The 13,066-nt window shown below is 39.2% G+C and overlaps 1 protein-coding gene across 1 annotated transcript in view; it reads right to left on the bottom strand.

Annotated features, from left to right (window-relative positions):
• Positions 1-13,066, bottom strand: part of dnah2 (dynein, axonemal, heavy chain 2) — a 299,507-nt gene that overhangs the window by 65,043 nt on the left and 221,398 nt on the right. The window contains exons 50-53 of the mRNA XM_051722679.1: positions 10,740-10,844; positions 7,757-7,945; positions 7,254-7,339; positions 7,045-7,175 (exon numbers count right to left, since the gene is read on the bottom strand). Of these exons, the coding sequence (XP_051578639.1) occupies positions 7,045-7,175; positions 7,254-7,339; positions 7,757-7,945; positions 10,740-10,844 (511 nt within the window). The remainder of the gene's footprint in view (positions 1-7,044; positions 7,176-7,253; positions 7,340-7,756; positions 7,946-10,739; positions 10,845-13,066) is intronic.

Here is a 13,066-nt window from a genome sequence, read left to right as displayed (position 1 = left end):
TATCAAGTCTTTCTGCTCTCCTGATCTGGAATTTCTCATGCTTCTGTGTCGACCATTTTGGCTACCGAGGGAATTCACAGCGGTCATTATCACTGCTGTGTACATCCCCCCACAAGTCGACACAGACCGGGCAATCAAGGAACTGTATGGGAGTATAAATTCGCAGGAAACTGTGCACCCTGAGGCCGCGTTCATTGTGACCGGGGACTTTAATGAAGCCAGTTTCAAATCAGTCGCACCAAAATACCACCAGCACATTAGTTTCAACACATGAGGGGACCGGGTTTTGGACCATTGCTACTCTCCCTTCCGGGATGGCTAAAAATCCCTCCCCCGCCCACCATTTGGCAAATTGGACCACTCTTCCATTCTGCTTCTGCCCGCTTACAGGCAGAAACTGAAACAGGAAGCACCCACCCTCAGATTGATCCAGTGCTGGTTGGACCAATCAGACTCTACGCTACAGGACTGTTTTGATCACATGGACTGGGAAATATTCCGGTCTGCCTCTGATGACGACATCGAGGTTTACGCTGATAGCGTAATGTGTTTCATCAAAAAGTGCATGGAGGACGTAGTTCCGACCAGAAAAATATGGATCTACCCGAACCAGAAGCCATGGATAAATAGCGATGTTCGCGCGGCACTTAATATGCGGACCTCTGCTTTCAATTCCGGGAACGTGGAGGAGCATAAACAAGCCAGTTATGCCCTCTGAAAAGCTATCAGAACATCAAAACGCCAGTACAGGAACAAAATTAAAGGACAGTTTAACACCACCAACTCTAGAAGCATGTGGCAGGGAATTAACATCATCACGGACTTTAAAGGGAATAAAAACTCCGCTATGAACACCGCTGCCTCTCTCCCGGATGAGCTAAATACTTTTTATGCTCGTGTTGAGGGAAATAACACCGCCCTCGCGGAGAGAGCTCTCGCGGCCAAAGCTACAGAGGTTAGTTCACTCTCCGTCTCTGTAGCGGATGTAACCCGATCCTTCCAACGGGTGAATATCCGCAAAGCCGCGGGTCCAGACGGCATTCCGGGCCGCGTCATCAGAGCGTGCGCGAACCAGCTGGCTGGTGTTTTTACAGACATTTTCAGCCTTTCCCTCTCTTTGTCTGTAGTCCCCACATGCTTTAAAACATCCACCATTGTGCCTGTTCCAAAGCAATCAAAAATAACTTGCTTAAATGACTGGCGTTCAGTTGCTCTGACCCCCATCATCAGCAAATGCTTTGAGAGACTAATCAGAGATTACATCTGCTCTGTGCTGCCTCTCTCTCTTGACCCATTGCAGTTTGCTTACCGCAACAACCGCTCCACTGATGATGCCATTGCATCACCACTACACACTGCTCTCTCCCACCTGGAAAAAAGAACACTTATGTGAGAATGCTGTTTGTAGACTACAGCTCAGCATTCAACACCATAGTGCCCTCCAAGCTACATGAGAAAGTCCAGGCTCTGGGCTTAAACAGCTCGCTGTGCAGCTGGATCCTGGACTTCCTGTCAAGCAGACGCCAGGTGGTTAGAATAGGCAGCAACATCTCCTCCTCACTGACCCTCAACACTGGAGCCCCACAGGGCTGTGTTCTCAGCCCACTCTTGTATTCCTTGTACGCACAAGACTGTGTGGCAACACATAGCTCCAATGCCATCATTAAGTTTGCTGATGACATGACGATGGCAGGTCTGATCACTGACAATGATGAAACAGCCTACAGAGAGGAGGTGCACACTCTGACACACTGGTGTCAGGAGCACAACCTCTCCCTCAATGTCAGTAAGACAAAGGAGCTTGTGGTGGACTTCAGAATAAAAGACAGAGAACACAGTCCCATCACCATCAATGGAGCACCAGTGGAGAGAGTCAGCAGCTTCAAGTTCCTGGGTGTCCACATCACTGAGGAACTCACATGGTCCATCCACACTGAAGTCGTTGTGAAGAAGGCTCATCAGTGCCTCTTCTTCCTGAGATGGCTGAGGAAGTTTGGAATGAACCACCACATCCTCACACGGTTCTACAACTGCACTGTAGAGAGCATCTAGGAGTGGTGGTGGCGTAGTGAACTAAAGCACTGAACTGGTAAGCAAATGGTTGTTGGTTCAATCCCCACAGCCACCACCATTGTGTCCTTGAGCAAGGCACTTAACTCCAGGTTGCTCCAGGGGGATTGTCCCTGTAATAAGGGCACTGTAAGTCGCTTTGGATAAAAGCATCTGCCAAATGCATAAATGTAAATGTAAATGTAATCTTGACTGGCTGCATCTCTGCCTGGTAGGGCAATAGCACAGCCCACAACCTGATGGGTGAACCACAAGCACTGCAAAGGGTGGTGCGAACTGCCAGACACATCATCGGAGGTCAGCTTCCCTCCCTCCAGGAAATATATACAAGGCGGTGTGTGAAAAAAGCTCAGAGGATAATCAGAGACTCCAGCCACCCGAGCCATGGGCTATTCTCACTGCTACCATCAGGCAGGCGATATCGCAGCATCAGGACCCGCACCAGCCGACTCCATGATAGCTTCTTCCCCCAAGCAATCAGACTTTTGAACTCTTGATCTCCCATGATCAAAATACATCAGCACTGCACTTTATTACTCTTACTCTTATATCTCACACCGGACTGTCATAAATTATATTATTATTATATATATTCTTTCTTAACAACTTACTATCAACCGACAGCCTGAATGTCAATACAGTACAATACAACCTACTGTACATTCTATATATACTATTATATATACCTTTTTATTTTTATTGAATAATGTGTATCTATATTGTGCATATTGTATACTGTACAGTGTATGTTATTATTTGTATATTGTGTTGTGTGTAATTATTGCATATTAGACTTTAAATTGTGTTGTGTTAATTTGATGTTATTGTAAATTGGTATATGTCTCATCACTGTCACGACTGCTATATTGATCAGAACTGCACCCAAGAATTTCATACACGATTGCACTTGTGTATATGGCTGTGTGACAATAAATGTGATTTGATTTGATTTGAAAAAAATTAGTGCAATTAAAATGTGTGTTGTTAAACTTTTTGAAAGATGGTTTTACATCTCTCTGGTAAAGAATCTGCTTCATCTGTGCATTCTCTACCAGTCGGGTATTTCGTTATCTGGGAAAATACATCATGTGTGTGAATAAATTCGTTTTGTTCCCTCCTTCACGAATATATACAGGTGCATCTCAATAAATTAGAATGTCATGGAAAAGTTCATTTATTTCAGTAATTCAACTCAAATTGTGAAATTCGTGTATTAAATAAATTCAATGCACACAGACTGAAGTAGTTTAAGTCTTTGGTTCTTTTAATTGTGATGATTTTGGCTAACATTTAACAAAAACCCACCAATTCACTCTCAAAAAATTAGAATATGGTGACATGCCAATCAGCTAATCAACTCAAAACACCTGAAAAAGGTTTCCTGAGCCTTCAAAATGGTCTCTCAGTTTGGTTCACTAGGCTACACAATCATGGGGAAGACTGCTGATCTGACAGTTGTCCAGAAGACAATCACTGACATCCTTCACAAGGAGGGTAAGCCACAAACATTCATTGCCAAAGAAGCTGGCTGTTCACAGAGTGCTGTATCCAAGCATGTTAACAGAAAGTTGAGTGGAAGGAAAAAGTGTGGAAGAAAAAGATGCACAACCAACCGAGAGAACCGCAGCCTTATGAGGATTGTCAAGCAAAATCGATTCAAGAATTTGGGTGAACTTCACAAGGAATGGACTGAGGCTGGGGTCAAGGCATCAAGAGCCACCACACACAGACGTGTCAAGGAATTTGGCTACAGTTGTCGTATTCCTCTTGTTAAGCCACTGCTGAACCACAGACAACGTCAGAGGCGTCTTACTTGGGCTAAGGAGAAGAAGAACTGGACTGTTGCCCAGTGGTCCAAAGTCCTCTTTTCAGATGAGAGCAAGTTTTGTATTTCATTTGGAAACCAAGGTCCTAGAGTCTGGAGGAAGGGTGGAGAAGCTCATAGCCCAAGTTGCTTGAAGTCCAGTGTTAAGTTTCCACAGTATGTGATGATTTGGGGTGCAATGTCATCTGCTGGTGTTGGTCCATTGTGTTTTTTGAAAACCAAAGTCACTGCACCCGTTTACCAAGAAATTTTGGAACACTTCATGCTTCCTTCTGCTGACCAGCTTTTTAAAGATGCTGATTTCATTTTCCAGCAGGGTTTGGCACTTGCCCACACTGCCAAAAGCACCAAAAGTTGGTTAAATGACCATGGTGTTGGTGTGCTTGACTGGCCAGCAAACTCACCAGACCTGAACCCCATAGAGAATCTATGGGGTATTGTCAAGAGGAAAATGAGAAACAAGAGACCAAAAAATGCAGATGAGCTGAAGGCCACTGTCAAAGAAACCTGGGCTTCCATACCACCTCAGCAGTGCCACAAACTGATCACCTCCATGCCACGCCGAATTGAGGCAGTAATTAAAGCAAAAGGAGCCCCTACCAAGTATTGAGTACATATACAGTAAATGAACATACTTTCCAGAAGGCCAACAATTCACTAAAAATGTTTTTTTATTGGTCTTGTGATGTATTCTAATTTTTTGAGATAGTGAATTGGTGGGTTTTTGTTAAATGTGAGCCAAAATCATCACAATTAAAAGAACCAAAGACTTAAACTACTTCAGTCTGTGTGCATTGAATTTATTTAATACACGAGTTTCACAATTTGAGTTGAATTACTGAAATAAATGAACTTTTCCACGACATTCTAATTTATTGAGATGCACCTGTATCCAATTACATCGGCAACCCCTGGGCTGAGGGATCGGTGAATATTCTTGCTTTAGTGATTTTGCATTGAAAATTTATGAAAAACTTAAATCAAATACATTTCTAAATTCAAATTGCACTCCAAATTAAACAAAAAGCAATTAAAATAATGAAGTGATAAAAGAATAATAAATATATACACCTTTCCATTTACTGTTAGGCAAGAATCCGTCTTAACATCGTGGTGGAAAATTACTTACACAAATGAAGACATAAAAACAATTATAAATGTAAAAATAATAATTATAATGATGATAATAATCACTGAAATATAAATCATGGTTCGAGGTGAATGTGTTTTTGTATTATTTTATGCTTTAATCACAGATGTAGGCTATAGGCTGCAGAGTTGGTCACAATAATCTGCTCTGTGGAAATAAAGTAAACTGAACTCAAAACACCTCCTGAGCTGAGTTGTCTGAGGTCATTTGCAGCACTCATAGACGATACTGTTCTTGCAAAAAAAAATAATTGGAAGACGGAAACAAAGAGTGAGAACCTTTTAGATGTGCGTGTTCCACGAGACTGCACGCCTCCATATCAGCGCGTCATACATGCGCATAGATGGCTTTTCTGTCATCTGTTCTTAATAATACAATAAAGTGTGTTTCTTCGGGCAAATTATTTGTAATATTAATTTGATAATAATAGCCTAATAATAATAATAATAATAATAATAATAATAATAATAATTTAATACATGGGAAAACAAGCCAAATATCATCTTGACATGGTCAAAGGCATCAGCTACTGGCGATCACTCTGACCATCATCAATCCCTGAGATCATCGTCTATCGGCAAAACCCAAATGTGCATTTCATTCTATAAATTAACAAAATGTTCAGACAGTCTCCGCTTTTGCCGGTGTTGCTGCAGCTCGCTTCGTGCGTGCGCTTGTAAAATTTATATTTTAAAGGCTCATTATTACGGTTTTTTATTTCACTGTAATGTAGAACAGTGTTAGCAATGTTACTTGTAACATTCTTTCTCATCCCTGGAACTCAAACCATTTTCTGATGCCCCCCCAAAAATATATATTCAAGTAATTAAGTTAATATCATAAAGGTGCGACTAGTCGACTAATGGCTTAAATTAACTCCTACTAGTCGACTAGGAAAATCTTTGGTCAGGGGCAGCACTACTAAATTGCTAATTTGGTACTAGAAAATCACATTATATCAAACAGAGTTGAAAGCTATTTGGTTCATTAAATGAAGCGTATCATTGTGTTTGTTTTTGAGTTGCCACAGTATGCAATACACTGGCATGTCTTAAGGTCAATATTAGGTCAAAAATGGCAAAAAAGAAACAGCTTTCTCTAGAAACTCATCAGTCAATCATTATTTTAGGAATGAAGGCTATACAATGCTTGAAATTGCCAAAAAACTGAAGATTTCATACAAAGGTGTACACTACAGTCTTCAAAGACAAAGGACTACTGGCTCTAACAAGGACAGAAAGAGATGTGGAAGGCCAGATGTACAACTAAACAAGAAGATAAGTTCATCAGAGCCCCTAGTTTGAGAAATAGACGCCTCACATGTCCTCAGCTGACAGCTTCATTGAATTCTACCCGCTCAACACCAGTTTCATGTACAACAGTAAAGAGAAGACTCAGGGGTGCACGCCTTATGGGAAGAATTACAAAGAAAAAGCCACTTTTGAAACAGAAAAACAAAAGAAAAGGTTAGAGTGGGAAAAGAAACACAGACATTGGACAACAGATAATTGGAAAAGAGTGTTATGGATCTTAACCCCATTGAGCTTTTATGGGATCAGCTAAACTGTAAGATGCGTGAGAAGAGCCCAACAAGACAACCAAATCTATGGCAAGTGCTACAGGAAGCGTGGGGTGAAATGTCACCCGAGTATCTGGACAAACTGACAGCTAGAATGCCAAGTATCTGCAAAGCTGTCACTGCTGCACATTGAGGATTTTTTTGACGAGAACTCTTTGAAGTAGTTTAAGAAGTTCTGAATTTTTTTTTTTTTTTTTTTCAAATTGTAATAGTAATTTTTCACATTATTAATTCCCTGACTATACATTGTGATCAGCTGAATGCCACTTTGGTGAATAAAAGTACCAATTTCTTTCCATAAGAGCAGAATCTGTACATTATTCCAAACTTTTGGCTGCCAGTGTACATATACTGTACATACACTTCATAAACACAAATATCTGTTGTTCATAAATTTGCAGTGTCTGTTTGTATGTGTACCAAACACAGGGGGCTGTTTGTTGGGGCAGATGCTGTGGTAGGGAACATCAATATGGGAAGCCAGTTTGTCTGACAAAAGTCCCACAAATGTCTCCATGTCTGTATGATCCACCAGTCGATCAGAGAAGACCCTGAAACACACACAAAACCCTATCATTTCCTCCATCTAACACATGAATATGTGTGTGTGTATCTGTGTCTGTTTTTACCTGAAGCACTCATGAATCCAAAGGCGTGTGATGCTCTGCTTAGTGTCGTGGAAGTCTCTGTGTGCTCGCAATAAACCCTGGAACACCTGGGAAAGGAAAAAGATGATATTTAATGTATACAAAGCCCTCTAGTTAGGTATAAAAATTATTTCTTTTTATGTTTGATCAAGCTAAAAAAAGAAATACTTCAAGTGTCATTGTAGCATCAGAAGATTTTAAAGGGTGTTTTGATAAGGAGTTAATTTGCATGTGAGTGTGTGTGTCTCAAATTGAAATTTAGAGACAGTATTTTTTTGGTCAGTCACTCTTTTCCTTAAGCACATCTATATCTTTGGCTTGTGGTGTTAAAGTGGAACTGTGGACCGATATGCTTTGTACCATAAGACTGGGATCTAATTGGCCTGCATCAAAGTGATATAACACTCAGACTGGGCGTTCCTAAACTACAATTTGCCACATTTCCAGATAAGAGACAATCACGAAGGATGCATGATGTTAAGTACCTTGGAGATGTCTCTGAGGTTGAAGAGATAATGTATTTTTGCGGGCGTGGGTAAGAAGCGGGCAGTAATGGCATGGTAGAGCTCCAGAGTGGCCTGGGTCAGAACCTCCCCGATGGGCTTCACATCCTCCTCAAACTCCTGCAGCTTCTGACTGATCATGGTGCCGTAGATACGCTTTATCTGAGACTCCTGGAGAGAGACAGATGAAAGTATAGAAGAGGAGAGGGAATAAGAGGGGTGGATAAAACAGAAGATAAAAAGAGAGGATAAAAAAAAGAAGAGGAAAAGTGGTTTGTTAGTGTGAAAAAAACATGTAAATTACCATTTTAAATTGAACAAGTATTCAATTGAACATATGAAAATGGAAAAGTAATTTCAGAGGCGGAGAAATTTATAACATTTTGATTACAAAGATTACATATAAGACATTTACAGTTGAAGTCAGAAGTTTACATACACTTAGATTGACGTCATTAAAACTCATTTTTTAACCACTCCACAGATATAATATTAGCAAACTATAGTTTTGGCAATTTGTTTAGGACATCTACTTTGTGCATGACATGAGTACTTTTTCCAACAATTGTTTACAGACAGATTGTTTCACTTTTAATTGACTATATAACAATTCCAGTGGGTCAGAAGTCTACATACACTAAGTTAACTCTGCCTTTAAGCAGCCTGGAAAATTCCAGAAAATTATGTCAAGCCTTTAGACAATTAGCCAATTAGATTCTGATAGGAGGTTTACTGAATTGGAGGTATACCTGTGGATTTATTTTAAGGCCTACCTTCAAACTTAGTGTCTCTTTGCTTGACATCAGGGAAAATCAAAAGAAATCAGCCAAGACCTCAGAAAAAGAATTGTGGACCTCCACAAGTCTGTTTCATCCTTGGGAGCAATTTCCAAATGCCTGAAGGTACCACTTTCATCTGTACAAACAATAGTACGCAAGTATAAACACCATGGGACCACGCAGTCATCATACCACTCAGGAAGGAGACGCATTCTGTCTCCTAGAGATGAACGTAGTTTGGTGCAAAAAGTGCAAATCAATCCCAGAACAACAGCAAAGAACCTTGTGAAGATGCTGGAGGAAACAGGTAGACAAGTATCTATATCCACAGTAAAACGAGTCCTATATCGAAATGTCCTCTGGTCTGATGAAACAAAAATCGAACACTTTGGCCATAATGACCATCGTTATGTTTGGAGGAAAAAGGGTGAGGCTTACAAGCTGAAGAACACCATCCAAACCGTGAAGCATGGGGGTGGCAGCATCATGTTGTGTGGGTGCTTTGCTGCAGGAGGGACTGGTGCACTTCACAAAATAGATGGCATCATGAGGAAGGAAAATTATGTGGATTTATTGAAGCAACATCTCAAGACATCAGCCAGGAAGTTAAAGCTCGGTCACAAATGGGTCTTCCAAATGGACAATGACCCAAGTACAAACAATTTAAAGGCAATGCTACCAAATACTAACAAAGTGTATGTAAACTTCTGACCCACTGGGAATGTGATGAAAGAAATAAAAGCTGAAATAAATAATTCTCTCTACAATTATTGTGACATTTCACGTTCTTAAAATAAAGTAGTGATCCTAACTGACCTAAGACAGGGAATGTTTTCTATGATTAAATGTAAGGAATTGTGAAAAACTGAGTTTAAATGTATTTGGCTAAGGTGTATGTAAACTTCTGACTTCGACTGTATATGTAACATATTAAACATTTGTTTTCTTTAGAATAACAAACACTAATAAATTCTGCACAATTAGTCCAAGAATTAGAATTAGCATTGTTCATTACATGTTGACTTTAAATTAGAGCTGTCAAAATTAACGCGTTAATGCATGCGATTCATTTAAAATGTTTAATGCGTTAATTTTTCCTTTAGATTGATTAATGCATTTACAAATTTGACATTATATTGTGACATTTTATTCAGCTCCATTTAAGTTCTAAACACTGGTTAGAGTAGGGCGGAACCTTTGCGATGTGTCCGGGGTCATTACACTGACACATGCACCACAAACAAACAATCCACAGCAATTCTATGTCAGTTATTTACAGATGGGGAAAGGACCTCTTAACGCTATCTGATGTACAAAACAAACCCAGATGGTAATTGTGTCAGTAATCAAGTACTTTGAAGCCTCTGTAGGGCACAATTTTATTACCATAGAAGAATGGCAAGTATCATTGTATTATCACCAAAATGACAAAACACACCTGGCCCTGATGAGGGATTGTTGCGGCCGGCTAGCTTGTTGGAGTTCTTCCATGGAGGGTCCGTTGATGCTAATCTGCCACTGATCTTTTCGAAGTGTCAGCTAATGATTACCGGACAATCTGGATGAAGTATCATTAAGTGGACAGTGCCAGTGCTAAAAGCAGAACTCTGCAGCGCTTTTTATGTGGAGTTTAAAGTGGTGCTTGACGCCCTGATACGAATCATGTGAATTTCATAACGAAAGTGGATAGCTGCAGCCTGCTGGCCACTATTATGAAGGATGAGGGTTTAAGAGATTTAATGCATATTACAATGAATACGGAACCTATGGTGACTAGTTTTTTTAATTAGTCAACCTCGCATTTAGATACTGGGAAACATTAAAAGATACTTGAAATATTGCTATTTTAGGGCATTTATATCTTTATACTGTTTGGAAAAATTTTATAAAGCATTATTGTTACATATTGTTTTCTTTTTTTATCTAAGAAGGATATAAATGCACTTTGATAATGCACCTTGAAGTATATATAGAGTTTTTAGCACTTTAAAAATCTGCAAGTAATTGTGATTAACTATGACAAATAATTAGATTAATCATATTTTTAAAATTGCAATTGACTGACAGCACTACTTTAAATGCATACAGTATTATTTCATTGGTAAATTCCATGTTATAAGAAAACTAGCCACATTCTGTAGTGCACTACTTATTTAGATTGTTAAAAAGTTTCAAACTCTACTCACTGTAGGGAAGGTCATGTTGATGAGATTAAAGCGGCTCAGCAGACGTCCTGATATGCGAGTCCTTCCTCCACCAGGAGGCCCCATAGCAGCCAGGAGGAAAATGTCCTTTTAGAGTAGAGAGGGAGAGACAAAACATGTACACTACTGGTCAAAAGTTTTGAAACACTTACTCATTCTTTATTATAATTTTTTTTTCTTCACATTTTATAATAATAGTAAAGTCATTAAAACTATGGAATAACATAAATGGAACTATGGGAATTATGTTGTGACTAAACAAAATCTAAAATAAATCAAAACTGTGTTATATTTTAGCATCTTCAAAGTAGTCACCCTTTGCCTAGAATTTGCAGACATGTACTCTTGACATTTTCTCAACTAACTTCTTGAGGTATCACCCTGGGATGCTTTTTAAACAGTATTGAAGGAGTTTCCATCTATGTTGGGCACTTATTGGCTGCTTTTCTTCATTATTTGGTCCAAGTCATGAATTTCAAAATCTTTTTTTTTATTTATTTTTTATTAAATTTTTGTTTTATAATGAAATAAATTAATATGGTGGCACAATTATATTTTTGTCTACAAAACTAATTTCAAACATTTAAGCATACGCCTTCAGATCAAAAGATTTTTAAGATCATGAGAAACATTTCAGTCAAGTGTTTCAAAACTTTTGACCGGTAGTGTTTTTAAACATAGATCCAGGGCCATAACCGCAATATACATTGAGGGGGACAAGTCCCCCCCAATAATCAGATATGGCCAGATTGCAGTCCATTATGCACCGCTGTCTAAATGTCATTAAGTTGTTGCACGAATAACATAATGGTTTAAAAACGTTACATTTTTAGAGTGATGAGTAGTCTAACACTGCCCGTTGATGTCATTTGAGATAGCCAATCAAATCGATGAAGGCGGTGTACTCAATTGTCAGAAGCTAAGCGGGAATCTCGCGGATTATTCCAGCAGCATGCATCAGCAAGCAGTTCAGGTTAGTGTTGTGAGGTGTAACTAACTAATCATGCAATATTTGCCCGCTATTTTATGATTTAAATGTTGTACCAACCGACAGTAAATTCCAAGGGTGCAAATCCATTTGGCAAAATTCAACATTTTGAATTGACAATATGTCATTTACAGTACGTTATTCGTATGTCATTCATAATTGTGAATGTAAAAACATTAACGGAGTAGTTTTCAGCATATCAGGCTTAAGACAAAGAGCAAATGTGTATATATTGTAAAGAAACTGAATGAATGTGGTAATTTGGCAGGCTTTTGAAGTAGCGTTTTAGAAAATTCACTTGACATTGTCTAAGAAAATTATCTATAAAACACAAAGTAGAGTGTTGTCACCATAATATTAGAACTAGAACATTAGACCTGTGATTTGTGGCTTCAATTGTGTTTTTAGGTTTTTGCAAGTACAGTGTCATATATTTTTAATGCAAATATTATTTGGTAATAATTTAAAATCAATGTAAGATTTCTTTATATCTTTAATTTATTCTGAATTTTGAACAGCATCTCCTAAGAGTTTTCTTTTAAAATAGGCATTTTTTTTATATCCCCTTTTCTCCCAATTTGGAATGCCCAATTCCCACTACTTAGTAGGTCCTCATGGTGGTGCGGTTACTCATCTCAGTCCGGGTGGCGGAGAAAAAGTATCAGTTGCCTCTGCTTCTGAGCCAATCTGCATATCTTTTCATGTGGCTCGTTGTGCATGACATCCACGCACAACTTACCACGTGCCCCATTGAGAGCGAGAACCCCTAATCGCGACCACAAGGAGGTTACCCCATGTGACGCTACCCTCCCTAGCAACTGGGCCAATTTGGTTGCTTTGGAGACCTGGCTGGAGTCACTCAGCACGCCCTGGATTTGAACTTGTGACTCCAGGGGTGGTAGTCAGCGTCAATACTCGCTGAGCTACCCGGGCCCCCTAAAATAGGCATTTTTTATAGTTTGTCCTTGTCAGGTTTGTGCTCAAAAATTGAGCCACCAGTTAAAGGAGTAGTTCACCTAAAAACAGAAAATGTACTTTTACTCACTCATTTACTCACCCTTATGTTGTTCAAAACCCATATGCTGTTACTTTTTCTTGGAACATAAAAATACTGTAGATATTTTAAGAAGCTCTATTCCATAGAATAACAGTTTATAGTGAGCCAGAGCTGTCAAGCTTAAAAAAGGACAAATTCTATAAAGCACTATTAAAGGTTCAGTATGAAGACATCATAACAGTAGTCCATATGACTTGTGCACTATATTCCAAGGTTTCTGAGGATATATAATAGCTTTGTGTTGTAAGGACTACTTTTATGGTA

The sequence above is a fragment of the Myxocyprinus asiaticus genome, chromosome 2 (genome assembly GCF_019703515.2).
Source record: "Myxocyprinus asiaticus isolate MX2 ecotype Aquarium Trade chromosome 2, UBuf_Myxa_2, whole genome shotgun sequence".
Lineage (NCBI taxonomy): Eukaryota > Metazoa > Chordata > Actinopteri > Cypriniformes > Catostomidae > Myxocyprinus > Myxocyprinus asiaticus.
This window is presented reverse-complemented; position numbering and strand designations above follow the sequence as displayed.